The sequence below is a fragment of the Notamacropus eugenii genome, chromosome 3, assembly GCF_028372415.1.
Source record: "Notamacropus eugenii isolate mMacEug1 chromosome 3, mMacEug1.pri_v2, whole genome shotgun sequence".
NCBI lineage: Eukaryota > Metazoa > Chordata > Mammalia > Diprotodontia > Macropodidae > Notamacropus > Notamacropus eugenii.
Genome location: NC_092874.1, coordinates 360,583,108 through 360,609,408, shown reverse-complemented (window position 1 = coordinate 360,609,408; position 26,301 = coordinate 360,583,108). Strand labels below are relative to the sequence as shown.

The 26,301-nt window shown below is 35.0% G+C and overlaps 1 protein-coding gene across 13 annotated transcripts in view; it reads left to right on the top strand.

Annotated features, from left to right (window-relative positions):
- Positions 1-22,878, top strand: part of PPIP5K2 (diphosphoinositol pentakisphosphate kinase 2) — a 93,728-nt gene extending 70,850 nt beyond the window's left edge. For 3 of the 13 annotated variants that reach the window (XM_072597294.1, XM_072597292.1, XM_072597295.1), the window contains exons 24-32: positions 1,763-1,930; positions 3,362-3,478; positions 4,199-4,372; positions 5,630-5,696; positions 7,342-7,461; positions 8,307-8,369; positions 11,621-11,758; positions 14,734-14,856; positions 21,109-22,878. In XM_072597294.1, the coding sequence (XP_072453395.1) occupies positions 1,763-1,930; positions 3,362-3,478; positions 4,199-4,372; positions 5,630-5,696; positions 7,342-7,461; positions 8,307-8,369; positions 11,621-11,758; positions 14,734-14,856; positions 21,109-21,185 (1,047 nt within the window). In that variant the 3' untranslated portion in view covers positions 21,186-22,878. The remainder of the gene's footprint in view (positions 1-1,762; positions 1,931-3,361; positions 3,479-4,198; positions 4,373-5,629; positions 5,697-7,341; positions 7,462-8,306; positions 8,370-11,620; positions 11,759-14,733; positions 14,857-21,108) is intronic. The other 10 variants (XM_072597297.1, XM_072597298.1, XM_072597296.1 and 7 more) reach the window with 10 other exon arrangements.
- The last annotated feature ends 3,423 nt before the right edge of the window (positions 22,879-26,301 follow it).

The following is a 26,301-nucleotide window of genomic DNA, read 5'->3' as shown; positions in this document are numbered from 1 at the left end:
GTGTGTGACTGTGATGGAATGCCAGTATTCCTGTACAAAGACACTCCTGTCCTTAGCACCCCTCCCTCTCTTTTAGCTCGTTCTGAGCTTTCACATTCATGACAGAATACAGAGTGCCCTTCCAAAAGTCTCAGTGCTGTTTGAAACTTGAACAGCTTTAAGTGCCACCAAGATTTTTGAGACACCTTGTATTCATTCATTCACCTTTACTTATTTCCATCTTTTATACATTTCTTTTAAAAATGTAATTTAATTAGTGAGTCTTCCCACACAGATTCCATTTCTCTTCTTCTTAAGAGTCTGCTGTCCCCTCAACTGATTTTCTCTGAAGGATTTAATTATGCCGGCATCCTACCTGTCATTCTTCTGAGCCCTTTGGAATCTATGGCATGTGAAACTTGGCCAAAATGTTCTCTCCATTATTACAAACTCTAGGATATAGAAGTCACTTCACCTCAGGGTTCCCATCGTTTGACCAGTTCCTCCCTGTTATCAGGAATAAAATCCAAAATTAAATTTCCCTTTGTGGTTTTCTCTACCGTTTGAAGGATGGAATTGTCACCAAAAGAAGTCAGACAGTTTTTATTAACTGGTCTGTTTTGGGGGATAGGGGAGATAGAAAAGGACCTCACTGATTTCCGTGAGGTTCTATTATATACCTAATAGAATGCATAGAAATGACTCTTGAAAGCAGTTGTTTAAGAATTCAATAACAAAATAACACTCACAGTTTTCTGCACTGAGAAATGTCCTGAACAACCTGGGAAATGCACACGGAAATCAGAAACTTTTGTCCTCGTCCGAAATGAATTTGTCTTAGGCATTCTCAATTTCTATTTCTTAAGTAATTGTAATCACACCAGCAAGAACTGTGGTCAAGGAAATTAACATTTGGTCTATGTTTTCTTAAAAGTTCCTCTGTCAACTTATTGTCTAAAACTGGAATGAGAGTGAGTGTTAGGCATGCATCCTCCTACTTGAGTGCTTCCTTACATTCATGATCTCATTGATGTGTGGGGTCCTTTAGCTGTGAAAATCTCAGCCCTCTCAACTTTCACCTTTACTACTGGGGTTCACCCTCCCAAAAGAAGCCTTTTTAGGGATGAGACAAATTAGTAGCTGAAATTGTCTCCTTCTGTTCTTTGAGGCAGCTGGCGGTACAGTGGATAGAACCCTGGGCCTAGAAGACTTGAGTTCAAATCCAGCCTAAGACACTTCCTAACTGGCCAGATCTGGTCAAGTCAGTTAACTTCTGTTTGCCTCAGTTCTCTCAGTTGTAAAATGGGGATTATATAACAACTACATCCCAGAATTGTAGTGAGGCTCAAATGAGTTAATATTTATAAGAAGTGCTTTGCACAATGCTTGGCACAAAGGTGCAATAGAAATGTTTATTCCCTCCCTTGCCTGTCCTACATCTATTTTCATATTTGGCAATTTCTCTTTTTCATTGTTCATTTTGGCACTTGATTAAATCAGCCTTTATTGCATAATGTATTGTAATGTCATGATTGTTCCATGTGTTCGAATCTGATCTCCCCTCAAAGCTTCTTTAAGTTCAGAAGCCCATCATCTGCATTGTTTCACATTTTCCAGTGTTAGACACATGGTATGTCTTCAGTAATACTTGTTGAGTTGGATATATCTGTTTTTATTTGAACCGTTCATATGATTTTTGCCACTAGAAATGTAAAGGTTTAAGCAATTATAACAAAGTTTTTGTCTAACCTAAAGAAAAATTTATAATACTCTTCGCTTGCAGAATGAAGACAAAAAGAAATTCTTCAGAAAATGTGAACATGATGATGAGACATGCAGATGTAAAAGGGATGAGCCTGATAGAGCTGTAGTAATTTTCAAACCCATGGTATCAGATCCAATTCACATACACAAAAAATCTCCCCTTCCACGAACTAGGAAGGCAAATGAAGTAAGTATATATGTTACAGCATGTTCTCCCTAAAAGAAACTTAACTTTAGTTTACTAAAATAGAAAAGAAAATACAGCTTAAGTTTAATTGACTTGGGGATGTAGTAGAAATTCTGGATGAAAATTTTGTCTATTTTTAAAAGAAATCAATAAAAATATGGAGGCATTTGTAAAATGTAGATCTCTGAACTTTATATTTTTCATTTTATGACAGAAAGTATCTAAAGCTACCAAGATAAATCCTTGCTAAGATGCTTACAGATTTTCTATCTCTTCTCAGTGTCACTGGAGGCTACTGTGGTATATAAGTTGTTTTTTTTTAACCTTAAAAAAAACCTTGATGAGACAGGAGGGATTTTTGGTTGGGTTTGGGAAGGAATTAGTAAAATTGCTTCAGCACCAATTGACTTGAATGATAGCAACTTTTAAGGTAAGAAAAACCAAGTTGATAACTTGGTCCAAATGAATACAAAACTTCAACATTCATGAATTTTCCTAATTAAATTGCAATAATTAATGTTTGAGATTAATAGATACCTTAGTAACCTCCTTATACTTAGTAGCAAAAGTACTTTGGTAACATTTGAAAAAGAATGTTAAGTTCCTTGAGCATCATGATAATACATATGCTATGATTTACATGCCTTATAGATTAAAATTACTTTGTGTTGGAATCTTTGTATTCTATAAGAGCTGATGTCTCCCAGATTGAATCAGGCTACTGCTTAATTTCAGTAATTCTTTAACAAAATCTCAAGACTATGAAGAAATCATCAAATGCTATTAAATTACAAAAAAACATTTACAGGAATTAGAATGATCAGTGTATAAATTTTGAGTAGTAATAGCTTGGATCGGAAATATATTTAGTTTCATTTTAAATGATGCTCAAAACAATATTTCCATTAGTCTTTGAATTTGACGTGTGCCTATACTAGTCTCTCTTAATTATCAATAGATTTTAAGTTGGTAGTAGAACTTTTAAGAAAATATATACTAGATATTTTTTTTTCTTGACCACAGTTCTTATTTGTGCTGTTACATTTACTTAAGAAATCAGTTTAGTTGGCTAAGGTTACTTCATTTCAGAAAACTTGGGAAGTGACATAGGATAATAGAGCCTGACTAAGTTTTTGTGTGAGGGCAGTGATTTTGATATGTTGTTGAGCAGAGTGGCCTTCCGTTGTTCAAATTCTTTAACACAACTATTTAAGGCCATGCTAAAACCTTGTCCTTTGCACTCTGAACAGTCGGAGCACTACCATGGCAAATACTGATCTCTGGTATTTGCAAAAGTCTTGACAAAATCACTGCCCTGATTAACTTTTCAAAGTTTGGACAGCACATTGTAAACCTTGTGTTCTATAAAATGCTTAAGTAGTTGTTTTCGAGAGCTATTTCTATGCCATGCTAAACTTTTACTTCCATAAGGTAGACTATTCCAGTAAAACATTGAAGACTTTTTCCAGCGCCCACCTCCTCCGTGGAAATCAGAAGTCTGTACTTCCTAAAGACACTCAGAGAAACAGACTATTCTCTTCATGTGGTGCAAGTAGATTTTCCTCTGTCCTCTGTCTGAAACCTGAACATGCAAACATGGAAAACGGGAATGTTTGCTGCATGTCTTACCTACTGAACTCTTCAGAATAGTCTTTGGAGGGGGTAGAAAAACAGATAGCCGAAAGGATAAACAGTTGCAGTTTGGTTCCATTTTATTCTGTTAAAAACTTTTTTGTTTTCTTTTTTGTAATGTTTGATAGTCATGCTTCTCATGCTTTGAAATCTCTTCACTCTTTAGCACAGTTCATTAGGGCTTTGGGTTAAAAAATCCATTGTGTAGAACACAAAGCCTCTTGAATAAAATATTTAAAATGTAAAAACAATCTACTAAATAGAAATTGGGAAAGTTTATCCTGTTTGAAGAGGGAGGGGAAAACTATTAAGCAGTATAGTATGTATTCAATAAGTGATTCCTACTTTTTTTTCTCAATTAGAACTGAATATTCATTTGATAGTTTTTTATCAAAAACTATGAAAATATTAGGTCTGAGAATGAATTAATGGTCACATATCTGTTGAGCTATCAAATTAAATACTGAAATATTTTGATGCCCTAGTTACTGTTTAATAGTTTTAGAAAAGTGAATGAAAGAGTACAAACTGTATTTTTTTTTCTTTCGGATCATTTGACTCTGTTGTATCTAACTGTGCATGCTTTGCTGTTTTTTGTTTTGTTTTGTTTTGTTTTGCCCCCTTTCTCACTTCCAGGAAGAGAGCCCCCTGAGTGTGTCTAGCCCAGAGGGTACTGGTACCTGGCTGCATTACACCAGTGGTGTGGGTACTGGGCGTCGAAGACGCAGATCAGGGGAACAAATCACCTCTTCCCCTGTCTCCCCTCAATCACTGGCATTCACATCCAGTATTTTTGGCTCATGGCAACAGGTTTCTAAACTTTACTTCATTAAACATTTTTATGCATTCAGAGCAACAAATAACTGTCTTTGAGGACATCTAATCCCTTGTGTTTTCTATCAAAATAAATTCTTCTGTTTGAATTTGATTTGTACAATTTTAAATGCTTGTGATTTTCTAAGAACTTTTGAGGGAAAGAAAACAGCTGCATTTTCCACGGCATTTTCTCTATTTTAAATTTCAAAGATTTGTTTTATTTTAAAATTCTAAATTTTTTGAATTTTAGCTCAACTCATAACTCAAACTCTTGTTTTGGCTTAGTTGTCCTTTAAGACTTTAAAATACTTAATTTGGTGGTAGGTAAATTTAATTTTTCTCCATAATTGAAAAAATTAGATGTTATTTAGAATTTGGGGTTTTAAGAGTTTTCTATATGTCAGATTCTCAGTGACCCAGAATTAACTGTGCAGGAGACAAACTCTGGCACTAAGTATTCTCCTCCTCATAAACTCATTTATGTGGAGGTTTTAACTTGAGGAATATTTTTTTTAAAAATAGTACTACTTCCATTGAACTGTACAATATTTTGAAACCTTTGCCCCCCCCCCAAATAAGACAAAAATTGGATACATCAGCAATATTTTTGGTGCTAAATAAAATAAATCCAGAAAAGTTTTATTGTTGTTGAAATTCAGAATATTGTAGAGGCTTTTGTTTTTTACAATGGAAGATGTGCTATGACTTCTTTAAGAATTTCAGCAGTTTCATTTGGAACTTAAAGGAAGTTAATTATAGAAAAAGGGATTATGGTATCCATTAAGGCTGTGTCTGTGTAAAGGTGACTGATAAAGCCCATGCATGGAATAGTAACTGTATGATGACCTCAAACAATTGTCTTTCCCCTTTTTTGTTGTTGTTGTTTCCCTCCCACCCCTTTCCAGTACAGGAGCTGTTAAGAGTGGGCATTTGGTTTCTTTTTAAACAAACCAAAAAAAAAAAAAGAATTACATTGATCTATAAATGATTTCTTTTCATCTGTCTTGGTTCATACGTGCCCTCATTCTGAATGCCTGCTTCGCACCACCTCATTGCAAGGATCTCATGTGAAATGGACTCCCTTCAGAAGGGGATCTTGCATGATCTTTTGTGTTTTATGTATTTCTACTAATATTTATCATGCTTATTAACCCTTGTCTGTCTGGAACAGGCTGCTGTATCAAGTATAATGGACATTTGATTCTTTTCATAGTTCTGTTTCGCCTCATTTTTTTTGCTTTACTTATCCAGGTTGTTTCAGAAAATACTAATTTTACGAGAAAACAAAGGAATGTGGACCAAAAGCAGAACACAGTAGGTATGTTGGTTGATGGAAATACTGCTCCTTCAATAAACCTAATATACGCTATCTTGCACACATGTAAATTTTTTAAGTTGTGAAAGCATGACCAAATGCTATGCTACTTTATATTTTGCATATACCCATTCAAGAATGAGTTGCCCAATATTTTGCTAACATAAGTTCACAGAACACATTTCAACAAAGTGAACAAGGACAGTTCATTTTTTTATAACCCCTAACTTTTAAACCATATAAATTGAGTTGCCACAGCCTATGTAGCACGCTATTTAGACCTTTGAAAGATATCATCCAATTAGATCTAAACTTCGTGTTCTGAAACTAAAAGTTTTCCTCAACTTTATATAAAGCCTCTTTAGAAACAAACTAACTTTTGATACCTAGATTTTTTTTTTGACAACTTTCAAGAAAATTTGATGGTTGCAAAATTCAAACCTTACTTTTTGTTCATCTGTAAAATATTATCCCCTAATATTTTCTTACATACATGTAACAGTGAACCAATTCTTATTCTGTATGATAAAATTATAAACACTGACTTTTTATCATATGGTTGATAAACTATATGAAGTGATGTAGTGTTTGCTATAATTAGCATTTACCTTTGTAGAATTAAGATAGGATTAAATTCATGTAAGTTCAAGTGTATCTGTATTGCGTTCTGTGTATAACGGGTCTGAACTGTTGTATGATGCCTACATATTTGTGGTAATTTTATGTTTCTACTTTCTCTAATCAAATGAATACATTTAATGATGACAGATTTTAATTTTCCCACGGTGTCTTGCTAGAAATTTATATAATCTTTTTTTTCTTAATTGATGTAACATGATAGCGCTGGTGGAAACTGATAGATGCATTGGTGAAGGATTTGCTTGGGTATAAATACTTGCCACAAACCAGGCACAACTTATTCTGGCTGGGATTCATCACATATGCTAGTAATGTGTTTTAATAGATGACCCCCCCCCTTTTCTTTTTTACAAAAGATTTAATACTAGAAATTTCAAATGATTTAGTCAGTTTTTTAACACACATAGTAAAAGAAAAGTAGCTCTTATCTCTACAGGTAGTAGTTTAACTTTGATTTCATTGTATAATAAAAATAAAATAAGTGGAATTTTATTCAAAGATTTAGAGAAAATACTTAGTTGTGTTTTCTCTTATATACTGAAGCATCTTTTATAGAATAAAGATATCATTTTATAAACTAAAAGATATCATTTTATAATATGTCATGTTATAATTTTACTAATAGGAACTTAAGCACAAATGAAGAAGTTTTTGACGATTGTTCAAGGTATTGATTTGCAAGAAAAAAAGGATTACAGATTTCTAGAGAATTCTAGGCTGTTAATTTCTTTTTTTTTTAATTAGTATGTTTTAGGTTTTATATAAAATTACATATTTTATGGACCTTTTTTGCCTGCAAAGGTAGCTTTAAGTCCCTTGTTAAATTTCTTCCTTGTTGTATGTGTGTTAAAGTGTAATGATATCTAGATATAATGAGTTAAAACAATTATTCCACTAAGCCATTACAAGCATATTGTGAACCTGAGCCATGTTAATTGCATGTTGCATGCACCTCAATGTGAATGGAAGAACACCGGTTGCTGTATGTATTTTCTCTAACTCCCATCAGGGTCTCACTGTGCGAGCCTGTTTAGCACCGCAGTGCTCGGGGGTTCTTCAAGTGCACCTAACCTACAGGATTATGCTCGTACTCATCGTAAAAAGCTGACTTCTTCTGGCTGCATAGATGGTATGTGCAGACACGCACGCACGCACAGATACAAATGTGTACCCATGCACACACCCATGAGCACACGTTATTCCTCAGTGACAAGCCTTAGGCCAATGACCCTCTGTGCCTAATGTATGAGTTCAAGCTCTCTTCACTATGCACAGCTTGGATATGTGTTTGGCAAAGTTTATTGTAGTGACTGACTTCAGGTTTATATACAGTATTTGTATCCTGGGAGTTTGTTGACATGTAAATTCTTAGCATTGCTTTTTTGTGAGAGGAGAATGGTTAAATGAAAAGACATTTTTCTGTGATAATTGAAACTTCTGCCTATTTTCCCTGCAATCTCAAGCTGTTAATGTTTTAAAATATTGACAGCATAGGATGAAAATTCTAGTATTCCTCATTAGAAAACTTCTTACTTTTGTCTTATTTATTTATTTATTATATATTCCTATATGTGTATGTATAGATATATATATATGTTTGAGGTTTTAGAGGGTCTTTGAAATGTACAGAGGCTTGTTCTTTTTGTAACATCAGGAGTTGGAAGCTCCAAGGGGTGGGTAGTCTTTAATCCTCAGGTCTAGTTAGCGACACTCCACATAAACTTACCCAACTTTGTGTGTACCAAAATCACTTGCTCATCCTGCTTCTCCTTTTTCATACACTTCATTAAATGCCTTGCAGTTTTTAGCCAATCAGTTTAATTCTTTTAACCAGTACTTTGGCCTCCAGCCTTCTCTCCCGACCCCTCTGCATGTCACTGGATTCTAACCTTCTCGTCTCTTGTCCCTCTTTTTTTTAACGTCCCTCTTTGGTGGCTGTTGTGAATTTCAGGTTCCTGTTTTTCTCTTTCTCAGACGCCACACGTGGTTCTGCTGTTAAAAGGTTTTCTATCTCATTTGCTCGACACCCAACCAATGGTACGTTTTTTTTTTACTTTAAAAGATATTCCCTTGCTTCATCCATTTTTCACTTTATTTCCAAATGTGGGGTATACAGTATCATTCATCTGTCCTTCTTTAATTCCAAGCAGCACACAGTTTTAACTTGTTATGTATCTGAAATAACAATACTGTGTAGCTCCCTTCCTCACTTTTAATTTACATAAAGATAATTTGTGAAATTTTAAAATAAAATTAATTCTAATTGCCCATGTTGAAGATCAATTTAATTCTAAATCTACACTGGAAATTCCTTTCCTTTTTCCAGTTTACCAAGTGATCCAACAATATCCTTTTTATAGTATCAAAATTAATTATTCTTAATAGTTTTAATATCCTTTAAAATACCTCTTCCCTGATTCCCTTTTTTTCTGGTCACATAGATATTTCCATTGAGATATCTTAATCCTAAATCATAAGTATACAAAATTCACTATTTTCTGTCTGTGGTGAAGCTTAGGCAACCACAGAGTTCAGACTTCATCATCACGTGTTGTTATGTTTCCTCGGGATAGGTCTTTCCCAATGACATACCCCGGTCACCCAGAATTCCCTCAACTTTGCTGGGATTAATGGACTATGTGCTGGGCTGCTTTTGAGCAGCAGCATCCTTTTATACACCACTATTCTTCATCATTTGAAACTTGGGGGTCTCTTGACATAAATAAAACAGTTAAAAATAAACTGAAAAGCCTTATTCCTTCTTAACCACACTTTTTATGGTTGAGCTAAAAGTGCCTCAAAATAGAGGTAGTTTGACGTAAGAGAATCTTTTTTTTTTTCTACTGGAAACCAAGGCTCACAGAAAGTTGGATCAAATGAGTGGATTTGAACACAAATTTAATTTTTTTTTCCTTCTTATAGTCTGCAAATTTCCTTGTAAATGATGCAGTGTCATTCCTTGAAGGCCTATGGTGGTGGAGTAAGAAATTAAACTCAACATATGAAAGTTTGACTTTAAAGTTTCATATTTTTCCTCCATTGTAGCTGTTTTAATATCACTTTTTGAAGAAATAGTGCCTTATTTGACACAGCTTCAACTCGTGAAGAAGATTCCTGTAGAGGAGCTTTTTAAAAGAATTATCTAACAGAAAAACAAGACGCACAGTTCTGAGACTTCACAAGGTTAAGATAGTTTGGTTTGTTTTTTAATCCTCGAGGATAGAGAAGCGTGTGTGTGCAGGAAAGCTGGTATACACTGGACTTAGTGTAGTGCCCTTGAAGCAAATGGAAACCAAAGATAATTGTAATATCCCACATTAGATTTTTTTTAAAAATTCTTAACCTAAATGAATTCCCATGCCCCTTCCCCTTTCATGATCTAGTGCATCTTAATATGCATTCTTTTGAACTCCTGTAAGGTTAGCCTCTGGGCGTTTAAGATATCTTGCTCTTTAACCTTTTTTCTGTTGTGTATCTGTCCTGTGGATTTTATTCGACTCTCCTTTCACTTTCATTTCCTTTAACTTTCATGTTTCCTCCTTTAACTCATTTCATAGACTTATCCCTCCCTTCATATTTAGTTTGAGGAACATGATGAAACAAGTATCTTCTGACAGTGCTTTACCTTATTTTGGGGCCTCAGTGCGTACCCATGCCTCTATAGGTGGTGGTTCATTTCCTCTGTGGAATTACTAGGTTCTAGGGGTATGTTTTTGTAGACTCTAAACATGACAGCAGGGTGGCTTTTTAAAATTGCATTAACCCTTTCATTGTCCATTAAAAAAAATTGTAGTAGGAACAAGGAAAACTAGATAAAAAGTATTCTGAATATATTAGCATTAATGTGTTACAAAATATGGTAGGTAAATGCAATAAAAAACCACTTTTGTGAAGTTGTGATTAACATTTGGGGAAGGAGTCTAGATAGATTTTTTTTTTAATGCAAAGAAAGGGTTTGCGCTTGCTTGCATGAATCTTTGTATTTTTAAAGTAGTAATATTTGTGCTAAATCAGTATATTTAAGTGCTTAGAGTGGGAAGTTTTACTTACTGTTGTGATAAAGATGGTATGTGTGTTTTGATGTGCTATCCTGTTTTGCACATGAAGATCAAGCGGCTGTGAACTGTTTTCTGCTTATGTACTTAAGTACATTTCGCTTCTAAATAAGTAGAGCTACTTGAGTTATAGAAATAGATCTTGTTTTAACTATAGAATTTCTAAATTAAATTCAACATAAGATATTTCTTTGGTAAAAATGTAATAGACTAGTTAAAAATTTGACTAAAGCAAAACACAGCTGTTAGAGTAACTTATCTAGTAGCAAATAGTGTTTGTGTTAACCAGACAGTTGCATTTTTATTAGAGACTATATACTTTATTTCAGCATTGTTTTCAAGTATTGCAAACTTTTGTCTGTGAAGAGAATGGAGTTTTTTAATAAAATGTAGTCAATGCAGAGAAAGGTTTGTGGTATAACAATATATGGAAGCAGTTTTAAACAGGCATATAGTAAGAAATATGTCTGGTGTTTTTAAAATGCTTTTTTTTTCCATGGGTAGCATTAATAATATGTTATCTGCATGTTGATTTGACTAAATGGTTGTATTTTTTTGCAAGTGTTACTAAATGAGAATGTAATTGTATTTTATGTTAAATTTGGGTACAACTGATGATTTATAGTAACAGAAATTAATTCAGTAAGGTAGGTGAAAGTTGTGTTCTTGAGTTTAAATCTGCTGTAAGTGAATAAATATTAACAATATTGGCGTGGAGTGTTGTAATTGAGGATATTTTTTACCATAGTATACCTGGCTAAGTTATTCTCCATAAATTTTAACTCATAACTGTCCCTAAATTAGAAATTGGTGCTATTATCATATTATCAGGAACACAAAATAGATTCCATTTAAATGTATCATCTGTGCATTTGAGCTGGCATAGGGATATAAAATGAAATTTGTATCTCTGATTAGCTCTTCCCTCCCCTCTGTTAGTTTAATTTTTTTCTGTACATTTTACAAATTTATAAAAATGTAGAATGAAAATCAGTATATAAAGGACCCTGTGAATGCTATACTATGAAATTACATACAAAATAGAATCTATGACACATTTTATTCTGTCTCCATACTGCATAGCATCTGATGTCATGACTTCAGAGATCTCATATGTTTGCATGTGTTTACATTTAAAAGATAAATTCCTTTTGTTTCTGTGCAACAGTCTTTTCTCCTTTTCACTCATGATTTCTCTTGCATCCATTGCTATTTTGTGTTTTTCTGTTCCAGGCTTTGAATTATATTCCATGGTGCCGTCTATCTGCCCTCTCGAAACCCTTCACAACGCCTTATCTTTGAAGCAGGTGGATGACTTTCTTGCTTCCATTGCACTTCCGTCAAATGAAAGAAGAATAACAACTCCTTCTTGTATGAAACTTTGTTATTTTGACTCTTAATTGGCATTGGGTTACAGATAAAGATAATCTGAAAATGAAATGAGATGTGAAACCATGAAAAAAGAATTTCAGAGTGTAGAATAAAATTTGTCATTTTTGCAGCCCCTCTTAAGTTCATATTTATTTTCTCATAATTAAAAAATATTCTGAAACACCTTTCTTTCTACTGAGCATGTGTGGCATATATGCATGCCATTTCAGGAACATCAGATAAGGGGGTGGAGCATCTGGAAACATCATGCCCCAGAGCTTGGGTTATATAAGAAAAGAGATTAGATAAAGCCATGTATTTTTCTAAATAAATAAGATAAAGGAGTATGAAGTGCCCATTCTTAGCAGCAGCACTGTGGAAATCGTTTGATCTTCCAGCATGAAAACAATGGTTTACTGAAAAAGGTATCAGTTTAGGGTCATAGCTAGGTCTTTTATAACTCTGATGTTAATGGATGTAGCCTTATTAAGTAAATTAACTTCATCTGCTCTGCATGCCCATTTCCTATCTGTAAGATGATGTTACTATCCCATGCCTCAGTATGAAATGAGATAAAACACCTGTTCTTAGAAACCCACTCTCATATACAAATAGAGTTTTCACAATATCTTTCCTCTCCCCCATCTAGTAGTGGACCTAGAGGGAAGTTCTCAATGGTAATAGAAAATGGAATGGTATAGATAACCTAAAATGGCTGGTCTCAAAATCTGTTATAGTAGATATGGAGAGAATATTAGTACTTAAATTTGAATTATTAGTGTTTCTGTTGATCTGGAAATTTATAGAAAAAAAAATTGTAGAATCTAAGGACCTCAGAGGTCATCTAGTCCAGGGGTAGGGAACCTGCAGCCTCAAGACCACATGTGACCTTCTAGGTCCTTGAGTGCCACCTTTTGACTGAGTCCAGGTTTTATAGAATGGATCCTTTAATTATTAAAGGGATTTGTTCTGTGAAGTTTGGATTTTATTATTGGCCTCAAGGTCACAGGTTCTCCACCCCTGATCTAGTCTAATCATTATCTAAAGTGTAAAACCTTTCTATAAAGTTCCTCAGCAAATATCCATCTTGCCTCTACTTGCTGACTTTTAACTCCTAAAACAGTCTCTTCTTCAAATGAAAATCCAGCCTGCACTTGTTTATAGCCCTGTAAATCAGGATGTTGGATCCTGATTCTGTCCACTAGCTATCTACCTAGTTTTTGTTGGCCACAAATTTGATAAATATGCCGTCAATATCTTCAAATCATTGATCAGAATGTTGAATTAGGATGTGACACTCCACTAGAAATTCCTTTGAGGTTGACATGCATTAATCACTAATGTTTGAGTCCAGTCTTCCAAATGGTTCCTAATTTTTCTGACTTTGTATTCCAGTCTTTATCTTTTCCATCTTATCCACAAGAATGGCACGAAAGATCATCAAATACTGTAATCCAAGTGTTCCATGATTGTGCCATTGTACTATGTGTGCCCTATGTACTGATCTATTATTGATCTGACCCCCCCCCCCAAAATGGAAATGAGCTTAGTCTAACATGATTGGTTCTTCGTGAGTAAATGTTGTATCATGGTGATCGCTGCTGCCCCCAGTGCTTACAGACTGGCTCTTTTTCTGAGAATCAGCACCAGGCTCATGGTTTACCCCACATGGTCTCCATTATTACTGCTACTAAAAAAAATTGATGATAGAACTGTAGCATCATATAAGTATTATTTTTTAAGTTACTCAGTGGCTGTTGTGCAGTTTTAGTTGAAAGGTAACAATTTCTAGTAAAAATTTAACTAAAACCTGCTAGCTATACCCTTTTAGCTAGGTAAGATTATGATCTTTGCTATTTTATAAAGTGCTTAAATAGATAAAATGAATATTTATCTGTGTTAAAATAATCTAAAGTTCACATTTCATTTTCATACTGGAATCATTCAGCATTAACATTTATCCATGGCATAGTGGAAACAGTTGTTAAAGTGGAAGTCAGTATCTAGTTCAAATCCCGGCTTTGCCTTTTGCCACCTCTGTGGCCTTGGGCAAGACACTTAACCCCTTTTTATCCAAAGTAATTCTTTAACAAAAGGAGTTTAAATAAGCTCTGAGGTCCCTTCCAATCCTAAATATTTAACCTATGAAATAATTATCCTAGAGGAAGAAAAAGGAAAGATAGCAACTTGACTCAGCTTAGTTTACTTTATAACTCCAGTTTGTGAATACATCTCTCTTTACAATGAAAGGAATAAAATGTGAGTTATTATTGAAATGTTATTTTTGTATTTTTATTTAGGAAGAATACTGCTATTTATTTCACACATATGCACACTCACCCACTAGGTGTTTATGGAAGAGCTAGTTGGATAAGCTAAATTAAATTATCTTATTAGTTCCAACTTAGTTGTTTCCTTAAGCATTAATCAAGAAAGTTATGTTAAAATAGAATCTCAGAATATTGACAATGAGGCTAAAACTGTGTGCATTTTACTTAAGAAATAAAATAAAAAGTGAGTCAATTATCTTTAATGATCCTTTTTCCCCATCTAATTTAAACTGATAAATTTTGCACAGAATGTACAAGTGAACCACATTTGTGAGATATAAATGAAATGTTGAATGAACAACTCAGGAGGAGATAACCAGGGATAGGGAGGGTGGGGAAATGGAGTCAAGGGAAGTGGTGCACATTAACTATATTTGTTTTTACAGAAATTTTTGTTTTTCCGTAGACAATGAATTGAAATGCTTATTATTTGTAGCATAAACAGAACATTTAGTTGATTAAAAGAGAGGAATTGTTTTTAAAGTTTCCATTATGACATGTTAATTTGCTTAGTAGAGTTTGGAATTAGTTTAATTCTTAGAATATATATACAACTAAGATCACTGAATGTGGCAAGTGAAATTTCCTAAAATGCAAAGGTAAAATTTTTAAAGGTAATTTTTGTAATATCTTTTTTACTTTTAGGTTCTCAGCTTTGCGATTCAAGTCCACCTCCAAGAAGAAAAATATCTTTAAATACCTACACACCTACAAAGATTCTCCCAACACCATCTTGCATTTTAAAGATTCCTAAAGGAAGCAAAGAAGGTGTGTGTGTGTGTGTGTGTGTGTGTGTGTGTGTGTGTGTGTGTGTGTGTGTGTGTGTATGATGTGTCTTTCATGGCAGATGTAAAATATCTTAGATTTGATGCACATTCTGTAGCTTGTCAATTTATGACAGTGAACCTAGGTCGAAAAGTCATTACCGTACTCCCTTGGTGATATTTACCTCTTAGCTACTCTTTACTCTGACCTTTTTCCTTCTGCCCTTCCCAGTCTTTTCCGTGGAAATTCATGCTTTGAAAAAAACATTTATTTTTTTCACAACTAAGTTTTCCTTTCCTTCCAAACCATTTTATAAGCCAGCCTAGGACCTCACCTTTCTCATTTTCTGCAGATATTTCAGTTCCACTTGGCTTGTACTATTATGCTTTCCAAATTAGAGATGTTGTAGTCATGATCTGTTAGACAAACATCCATAAAGTCAGTGGCCTTTTATCACTACTCATTTTCCTTGACTTCTTTTTATTCAACATGGCAGGTCGTTCTTCTTGAAACTATTATTTCTGTGACACTGGACTATATTTTTTTCTTACTGTTTTGATCCATTGCTCTTATCTTTTGACAGATTTTCCATCTTTCGTCTCCTAAATCTGTGTTTTCCCTGGGGTTTTGTTCTTGACCTTGCATTCTTCTGTAAATTTCCTCTAATTAAAGCTGTGGAAATATGGGTGAACTCTCTGTCATATCTCTGTTCTGGCTCTATTCCAAGTTTCTCTCTTGAGAAATTCTCTCTCCTTGACATTTAAATACCTTACTGTCACCTCAAATTCAACAATCTCTAAAGCCAAGGAATCTTGTCCTTGGCTCAAAACCCAGAAGCCATCTTTAACCACTTTGCCATCTCCTTCCACTCCCCATCCTGTATAGTTAGCAGTCACCAAAACCTATCTCTCTTGTACTAGCCTCCTCACTTTCCCTTCTTATCACCGTCATTCAGATTTAGTCCTTCTGTTATGTAATAACTCCCATTTCTTATTCAACTTACATACTGTAACCAGATTAATTAAAACTTCCTAAAGCACCACTCAGATTATACTGTTTCCCCCAAGCAAAAACCGTATGTGGCTGGCCATTTCGTAACTAATAAAGTTCAGTTTTCATTACTGTCCCAAATAAACTCTCTACATTCCATTCAAATCAGTCTCACATTTCCTCAAACATTGTACTGGTTACAAACATTGTAATTCCTACACCTGTCTGCACTTATGAAATTGTGCTTTTTTCCACACCTGAATCATTCTTGTATTCTCATATAAGGTTAAACTTTTTGTATTTTTCAAAAGAGTAGGTTCTGTTTTCCTCACTCGATTATCTACTGTCTTTCCAAGAAGTCTATTTCTCTTATGGATTTATTAAGAAGTTTTTACTTTCAGGTCTAAATTCTCCTCTCCACAACTACCACATTTGCAGGTTCTGCTGTATGGGGCTGAACAGAACAAGCGTAATCCCATGTCTTAGTGCCGGCTTTTCTGGTATTTAACAATTATGATGTTCCCTCCGTAAGTTGTTTCTTCTACAGTCTAAACTTGCCCAGTTCCTTAAACTAATCTTCATAACGTATGATCTCAGGCCCTTCACTCATTATTGTCCTGCTTAGCAATGCCTTTCCTAACACCCCAGAACTGGACATTGCTACAAGTACAATTTGATCATACAATAATATTACCCCTTCATTAGAACTGCATACTATGCCTCTTTGAGGCAGCCATAGGTCCCAGTACCTTTCTGAGCTGCCCTATCACACTGCGGACTCATTGAACTCACAGTCCACCAAAATCCCCAGTTTTTTTCAGATAAACTTCCCTTGCCTCTTCTATTTTGTGCTTGCATAACTGATTCTTGAACGTGACTGTAAGGCTGCTACATTTCATCCTGTTAGATTTGACTCAATTTTTAGCCTTACGTTGAATTGGGAAGTCTACCTAGCTATGAGATCTTAGGCAACTAGTTTCACATCTCTTCACCTCCTCGCCTATAAAATGAGGGAGAGTTCATCTAAGGAGCCTTTAAGATCCCTTCTGGATGTAAAATTCTGTTCTGTGTCATTCAAAAATCTGGTTTTCATTGTCTTTAATAGCTGTTTGTTGAACTGACTAGATAACCTGAAACCGAGATGATGTCAGTGGACTATATTTTATCTAGCTATCTTTATCTCCCATTATTTCCTAACATAACCTTGCAGTTGTTGAGACTGAAAACAATTGAATAACAAACAACCAAAAATAGTATCTTGAGGCATAAAATAATCAACATAATGTCATCTGAATACAGGGCTGTCTCAAAAACTTTGCTGTCCATATGGATTTGGACTTTTCATGGGACACCTCTATAATCATGGCAAACACCTTTAGCATATGTCTCCTTTCTGTGTGTCACTTGATATTAATCAGCAAGTTATCAAAAGTTACATCTTTTGTTACATCTTTTAAAGAATCTTGTATGATTTGAACACGTGTAAGGAAAGTCTTGTTGGGAGAGTGCCTGTAAGGTGACAGCTTGTTCTACTCCAAATCAAATGCCTTTTCATAGTTAATCACAGTGGATGCTTAAGATATTGCACCTTTCATTAAATTATGGGATCTTGTTGCCCTTGTAGAGATGATATCTACCGTAGAAGGTAATTTGCAGTAGCGTACCAATTCCCTTGTCACACTTCATTAAGTATCGCTTCAGTGTGTGTATAGATTATGCTTACAAAGCTTTGTAGTGACAGGAAAGTAGGCATTCTGCCAGTTACCTTTTGGGAAGTGTGGAGCTGGTAATGGAAAGATCCAAGGTTTTTTTTCCGTGTTTTTTCTTCTCCCCTCTTTTGTACGTATCTTGGAAGCTGACTCCTCCATACCCTCAGTTTTCCTCTCGAGCATGTTGTCTCCCTTTATATACTCGATAGAATCAAACTCTTCATCTTCATTTTCTTCGTACAGTATATTGGTACTGTAATGTTAAAGCGCAAACGTGGTGACTCCTCTGTTTTCTCTTCCAGTTTTCAGTTCTCATTAAGTTTTCTGTAAGTTTATTTTTTCTTCTCCTTCCCATTTTGTGAGGCACTACTGCTCATCATTTTCCACCATTCTCATCTATAAGATTTTTACAAACTTGTTGAATATTTTAAACTGCTATTGCTCTTTGCTACCATATTTCTCTGCTTAATAATGAGATCAAGGTGGTTTATAGGCTTCGTTGGTGTCCTCATGGCAGTTAATTGATTTGTTTAAAATTCTCTAGGAAATGGTTAATCGTTTCTTTTTTTTGTCATTAACAAGGTTTTTTTTTTTTAAGTCAGGTTAGAGTTGTTTTAATTGAACACAAAGTCCCTTCTATTTTCTGAAGGCTGGTAAAACTCTGTATAGTTAGCTTATCTAGGAAGAAGTCTCTATTTCTGTCCAAACAAAATAGAATCAGTTTCATTTTTTTACCATATTTGCTACATCTGGCACCTCCCAACTCTTTACAAGAAAACATCCATAATTTATAGGCAAGGGATTATTCTCTCACATACTTCATTCCTAAACCAAAGTGTGCACTGTCTTCTCCATGCTCACATTTTCAATGAAGTTCTTCAAGTCAGCAAGTACATCTTGATTTAATTTGGAAGGTTTGATTAAGTTCTTAATAGAATTTCTTAATCTCATCCTCTACAGTAGCTATTGATGTATTAGCTACAATTATTGTCATAGTAACATGTTTTGTAAGTAGTTATTAACAATAGCTATAACCAGATGTCCTATAAAATTCTGTTTCTTGTTGCCCTTGGCGGCACTATAAAACCAATTCTGTCAGCTCCTTTATTTGTCTCTTCAAAGAGAAACTTTGAGCCAAGCTTCAGGTTAGTTGCAACTTCCTTTCATCTTATCACTTCGTTTATAGTAAGAATATCAGTAGCAGTGCCAGTCAGTTCCTCCATTACATCTACTTGTTGGTTGTTTTAAAGATCTCATGTTCAGAGTATTGTAGCTAAGCTAAATTAATATTTTACGACATTTTAAAATCTGTAAGGCTCTCAGCCCCTCTTGTCACATTTTCTGTCACTGATACCTTTACTATAGAAGTAGAAGGAGACCACCTGGTAATAAGGGCCATTTTATATTTTTCTTGGCTTGCCATCAGCAGAGAGTTCATGAAATAACACGTCTGCTGACGATGGGCTTTGTACTTATTTAGCCTGGCCCTGGATAAATGGATGTAGACTTGCCTATATACTGTATTTGAAGTATTTCCAGCATGGTGGAAACTACCAGGGCTTGTGCTCTGTAGGCATCATCTCTGAAAACCCAGGGCCACCACCATTCACAGTTAGGGACCAGAGTAGGACTCTGATACCTTCATAATCATTTCTGTCACTAAATTCGAAATTGTGGATTCTTAAAGATGAAAGCATAAGCTCTGGCAAGATCTGAAAAACTAAAGCTTCAAGTATTAGTTTGAAGATGGACATCTTTTATCCAAGCATCAGTATAACTAAGTTTGGAGAAGTTCATCACCAGATTGGTTGCTTAAACTTATTGTATCGCAGAGATTTGTTCATTAGGTACTTAGATTGTGAACTCTCTGGAAGAAAGGGCCATTTTTTGCCTTTCTTATTTGTATCTACAGTGCTTTGCTTAGTGTCTGGCACATGGTAATCACTTAGTAAATGCTAGGTGACTAAGACCAGCCAGCCCCTAAGTTATAGAGGTTGCATTCTGGGTCAGAGACAAGTTCTTACACTGAAATCATAGACCCTTTAATCATTTAAGTATATAGTTTCAGTTTTATGGTATAAGACAAGGAGTCTGGTTGGGAACTCCCACTATGGGCATTCTGTTTAGTGACACACAGACAGGTGGATGGATGGATATATAATTTATGGTTTGAAAGTTGCCAGGGACATTGAAGTGTTAAGTGACTTAGAAAACTACTTGTCACAGACAGAACTTAAACCTAGGCGTTCTAGCGTTCAAGGCTAGCCCACTATCCACTGTGTTTTTAATTCATTATGGTAGAGGAGAATATGCCACTAGATCACAATTTTCTCATAGAGCCCTTAGTCACAAAGCATCAGAGTTCTGTTGAGCATCGCTTAAGAAATGCTGACATAAAAAAAAATAACCCAAGTTCAGCTTGGATTATTATAAGGGATATGTTCAATAATTTTGTCTAGAAGAAGCAAATGTCATCTGAGAATCAGGACAAACTGATAGTAGACTTTGAAGCAACAGAAGGATTATCCTTACTGTATCTCATTGAAGTGGGACAGTACCTTTCCAATGATAGCAGTGTAGATTAAAAAAATGGCTACTAAATTATTTAGGTTAATACAGGCTTAACTCTAAATTTTTCTTCCCAGTCTGTAGCTGAGTCAGCTATTTGGCTCAACATTCAAAAAAGGTCTGCATGAATAGAGTATGGTTCTTAATTCTCCAAGAAGGTTAAGTGCACTTAAAAAGTACGCTCGAAATCCAAAATGAGCTTGTCCAGCGATCCTAACCTTATGGACATTATCTACAATAAACTCCTTGTTTTCTTCTTTACATGGGCCTACCTTATTCGCATGAGAATTGTTCTATTAATATACAAATATATTAATATATGCTTGTTCTGTTACAAAGTATGATGACAACTTCATTTTTTATAGATTTTTTTTTTTTTTATAGAAGAGGAAACTGAAGCCTAGAGACAAAAAATACTTCAACCAACTGCTTTTGCCTTTATACGGTGATCTTATGTCCATATCTATCGGACTAATTGATCCCAGATTTCCATAATCAGGAATTCTAAAAATCATGTTGGCCTTAAAGGTAGTTGAAGTTATGCCACCTCTCCAAAGCCCTCAGCCCACACTGAAATTACTTTCTGTATACATTTTGTCGTTGTCTATGTGCAGCTTCTTGTCTTCCCCCACTTTCAAAATAGCTCTTTGAATTGCAGGAACTTTTTATCTTTGTCTCTGGTGTGTAGCACACAGAAGGCTGTTAATTAATGCTTATTGAATTGAATTAGTTACAGTTCTCCCTGGTATCATGTTATTTTATGAGTTCAGTAATATTGCTGTGTACTCTGATATCTTAGTTTTGAGCACTACAGTGTTGACCACAAAGAAATAAAATGTGAATAGCATTGCCTGAATATTTTCAGAGTTGTCCAACATGGATCTCTACTTTCATTAATTATTTTTTCCTTTTTTTTTGCTAGAAAATGCTATTTGGAATTATCTGAATCTTGTAAAACTTGTGCAACTATTTTTTTTTTCCTGTGCAGACATCAGTGCTTGTAAAAAGACTCCAGATAACAAAGTAGAAGTAATGGAACAGAAAGAAACATCTGAGAAGAAATGAAATCTTTTTGAAACCGGAACCTGCTGCCCCCTCCCTACAAAAAAAAATTACTGGGGGGAAACAACACGATAAACCTTTACTTCTCAAAGCCATTTACTTAAGTTTCTTGTTGTACACTATGTATCCATTAAATGTCTTCACAGCTGCTTTACACTTTTGCATATATTCAGGTAAAAGGGTCTTTTGTTATCGTCTTTAAATATTTAAGACAGGTGTCCTGAATGTTTAGTCAGTTGTAACGTTGTATATTAAAAAAAAAACTACACATTTTTTTTTTGAGTGTCTGATGTTTACTGTGTACTTGTGGTGGAGGAAGAAAGGTGGTGGGAAAAGCCCCACTAGTGTATACTGTAGTGGCTCTGGTAACGTCACTCTGCAGTCTGATATTACGGCCGTTATGCAGTCCTCTATTTTCAGAGGATTGCAGATTGGTGTTGAAAGCCTTTCTTAGGTTGAAACAGCCACCTGAGAACATTGTTTATTTAAGTACATTTCTTGAAAGATCTCTTTGACCTTTTATGTTAAAATATTTTACATTATGAAGGTTGTTGTTAAAGTGATCACTTATGCTGCAATATTTAGACATCTGGAGTATTATTGAAGGGGGAAATTTCTTCTGTCTGTGCTTTGAATCTTTTTTAAATTTGAATCTTTTTAAAATGTGTTATTGTGTATGTTTAAGTTAAATTCAATATTATTTGAGGATTAAATTTGCAGAGTTGAATTAATATGCCCTTATACAAAAAAAATGTAAAAATTACTTTGTAGCAAAACTCAAACATATATTTTCTTATAAGGAGTGCTTTTGTTCATCAGAAAATAGCTTATTTCACATATTTACCAGAAAACCTCTCTTTTAATTTTTTTCAAGGGTAACTTGAATTTTCCAGTAGAAGAAATTTTCTGGTAGGAGAAATTTTAAATAATCCATACCTACTCTAAATGATAATGATGGCCCTTTTCAGCTTAAGGAATTCCATCCCCAAATTGAGCGACCTTATTAGAATAATTGGATGTTAACTGTTCAGACTTAAAAACCCAACAGGAGCCTTAGCTTAGGAATGTTTGTGCTACCTTCGTTATATTTGTGATGTTTTAGTCATCTCATTATAAAATAACAAACTTAAGAATTTTAAATGGGTGCTTTTAAAATGACCAGATTTTTAGCGGAATTATCTGAGATCATTGTGTGTTGTGATTTCATCTGTGGCATGAAGAATTAAGTCTTCAGTATTGTCATCCTCTCATTCTTTTACTGCCTCATTTATTATGAGCCACTTAAGACTATGAACTGAGCAAGACAGCCTGATACCAAGAAACCCACATATTTCAAACTAGATAACTTCTCTTGGTAGAACATTAGCTTAACATAAACTTTTAAGGATAAGTAATTTTTATTGAGTAATATCAGTATGGACAGAATTTATTCTATCTCACAGGGGAAACTGTACTAACTGTCAGATGATCATATATGATGTGGCATTTAGAAAATAAGCATAAGTGCTGGTTATACAAAGGTACCAAATACAAAGGATACATAAACATAACTTGCATCTCACATGAATGTAAATGTATAATGTAAACATTTGAATGTACTTGTTAAATTTCCTGTATTTTAAATGTGCTTATCATTCCATTAAAATTTTCATTTTAAAATAGTTGCTGAGCTTAATAAAAATGGCAGTTTCAGTGACTAGTATCTGAGTATCACTTGACATTGGGTGGTGGTGTAACTTCAACACACATGTACACACATATACACGCACATACACACACACACTTTTTTTTTGTTACTTCCAGCTCTGAAATTAGTGACTCCAATTTCAGGAATAGAATAAAATTGTCTTTTTAAGAGAAATTCCTCTATTGCTTTTCCTTTAACTTAGCCTGGGTGAATAATGTAACAGGAAAACTTGGGATTTGAAATCATGCGTTTGCCCAGCACACATGCCATTGTACATGTCAGAGTAGGTTTTTTGCCACTAGACGGATAAAGAAAAGCACTGGTTATTCCACTAGGTGTACTACAAGGAACAAAATTGACCAGATCTTGTACACTAACTTATAATGATATACTTCATTCTGTAGGTAGAATATTTAACCCACTGTAAGGGCTACGATGCAGAGAGAGCCATGGGATTGGAGCCCAAGGACCTGAATTCATTGGGCAAATCAGAACTTCTCTGGATTTCAGTTTCTTTATTTACAGAAAGAGAAAGTTGGATTAGATCTCTTCCAGTTTTAAGTGTATGTTCCCCTTAGACTGGAAAGGCCAAGTATAAAACTTTTCTTCAAAATGTCATGATTGTTGGGAGTCTACCTGCCAAAACAAACACAGTCTATATGGACACAAAAAATACTTCTCACACAAAGTCAAATCTAAATAATTAGAAAAACTGCAGTGCACTTAGGCCGAACTAATATAATAAAAATGACAGTTCTACCTAGATTACTTATTCAGTGCCATACCAGTCAAACTACCAAAAAATTATTTTACAGAGATAGAAAAAAATAATATCAAAATTGTCTGGAAGAACAAAAGATCCAGAATATCATGGGAATTAATGAAAAGAAGGTGGCCTAGCCATACTGAATTTTAAATTGTATTAGAAAGCAGCTGTCATTAAAACCACTTGGTACTGGGTAAAAAATAGAGGGGTAGATTAGTGGAATAGGTTAGGTATGGTACCAGAAGACACAGTAGTTAATGATTATAGCAATCTACTGTTTGATAAACCCAAGGATCCTAGCTTCTGGGATAATAACTTGCCGTTTGACTAAAACTGTTGGGAAAACTGGAAAATGGTATGGCAGAAACTGGGTGTAGACCAACCAACATTTGACATTGCATGCCAGAACAAAGTCCAAATGGATACAAAACCTAGGTATAAAAGCCGATACTATAAACAAATTAGGGGAGCAAGAAAAGTTTTATTTGTCAGATTTATGGAGAATGGAGGAATTTGTGACCAAACGAGATAGAGTACATTATGAAATGCAAAATGGATAATTTTGATTACATTAAGCTGAAGTTTTGCACAAACAAAACCAAGATTAGGAGGGAAGCAGAAAACTGGGAAAGAATTTTTACAATTAGTGTGTGTGATATAGGCCTCATTTCTAAAATATATAGAGAACTGAGTCAAATTTGCAAGAATACAAGTCATTCCTCAATTGACAAATGGTCAAAGGTTATGAACAGGCAGTTTTCAGAGGAAGCTATAGTCATATGAGAAAAATGCTCTAAATCACTACTGATTAGAGAGATGCAAATCCAAACAACTCTGAGATACCACATTACACCTATAAGATTTGCAAACATGACAGAACAGGAAGATGATAAATGTTGGAGAGGATGTGGGAGAGTTAGAACACTAATTCATTGTTGGTGGAGTTGTGAGCTGATCCAACCATTCTGGAGAGCAATTTGGAACTATGCCCAAAGGGCTACAAAAATGTGCATACTTCTTGATCCAGCAATATCACTTCTAGGACTGTATCCCAAAGAGATCATAAAAATGGGAAAGGGTCTCACATGTACAAGAATATTTATAGCAGCTCTTTTTGTGGTGACCAAGAGCTGGAAATCAAGGGGATGCCCATCAATTCGGGAATGGCTAAACAAGTTGTGGTATATGAATGGCATGACTTGCACTTCTCTTTGTTTTGAGTGAGGGAGTGCAGGTCACCAGACTCACTTCTCCTCCTGAGCCATCTGAATCCAGTGACCAGATACTCATCAGGATGACTGGAGATGATCCAGGATGAGGCAACTGGGGTTAAGTGACTTGCCCAAGATCACACAGCTAGTGAGTGTCAAGTGTCTGAGGTGAGATTTGAACTCAGGTCTTCCTGACTTCTGCACTGGTGCTCTATCCACTGTACAACCTAGCTGCCCTGGTATATGAATGTAATGGAATGCTATTGTGCTATGAGAAATGATGAACGGGAAGACTTCAGAGAGACCTAGAAGAACTTATATAAATTGATGCAGAGTGAAAGAAGCAGAACCAGGAGAACTTTGTACACAGCAACAACCACAGTGTGTGAGGAATTTTTCTGGTAGACTTAGCCCTTCACAGCAATGCAAGGACCTAAAAGCAAAGTGAAGCAGACTTTTCTTTTTTGTTATATTTTGTTTTTCTCATGGTTTCTCCCATTCATTACAGTCCTTCTATGCAACATGACTAGTTTGTAAATGTATTTACTAGGAATATATGTGTAGAAACCATATAAAATTGCATGCCTTCTTAGGGAAGGAGGGGGAGAAAATTTAAAACTTATGGAAGTGAATGTTGGAATGTTGGAAACTGAAAACATAAATGGGGGGGGGAGTGTCATGGTTGTTTGTAGATATTTAACAAATGATCATTCAACTCTGCCTGAAAACCTGCAAAGAAGGCGGGCTAGGGTTAGAGTCAGCCCCAAATCGCCTCCCAAGGCAGTATGTTCCATATGGATAGCTCCACTTGTTAGGAAGTCTTTCCTGACATCAAGCCTAAACTATTCTCTTTGCAACTCACTTCTAATTCTGTTTTCCTAGACGAAACAAAACAAATCTAACCTTTCAAAATGTTAGCCCTTTAGACATTTAAACACGGTATGCTGTCCTTCCTGCCCCCTTTCCATTTCCCAATACCCCTTCCTCCCCTCCCCCAGTCTTCTCCAAGCTGAACAGGTCTAGTTCCTTCACTGATCCTCATTGGAGACGGACTTAAGGTCCTCCGTTATCCTAGCTGCTCTCCTCTGGATGCTTTCCAGATTATCAATATACTTCCTAAACTGCAGCACCTGAAACTGAACACAACCCCTAGTGTTACCTGAACAGGGAACGCTCCTGGAAACTAGTTATGTTAGTTTTTTGGTTATCACATTATATTGATGTTGCCACATCACACAATGGGGACTCATTGATCTTTAATCTAACTCCCTCTGCCTAAATCTTTTAATCAAAAAACTAACTATACTTCCTTCATCTTGTAGAACTAATTTTTGAAACACACCTTTTAAAAAGTTAGCAAATAAGAGAAAAAAATTATATCTCTGCAGTGTTATTGAAAAAATATTTGTTAAATACTTAACTATATTCCAGGCACTAATTGTTGGATACAAAATA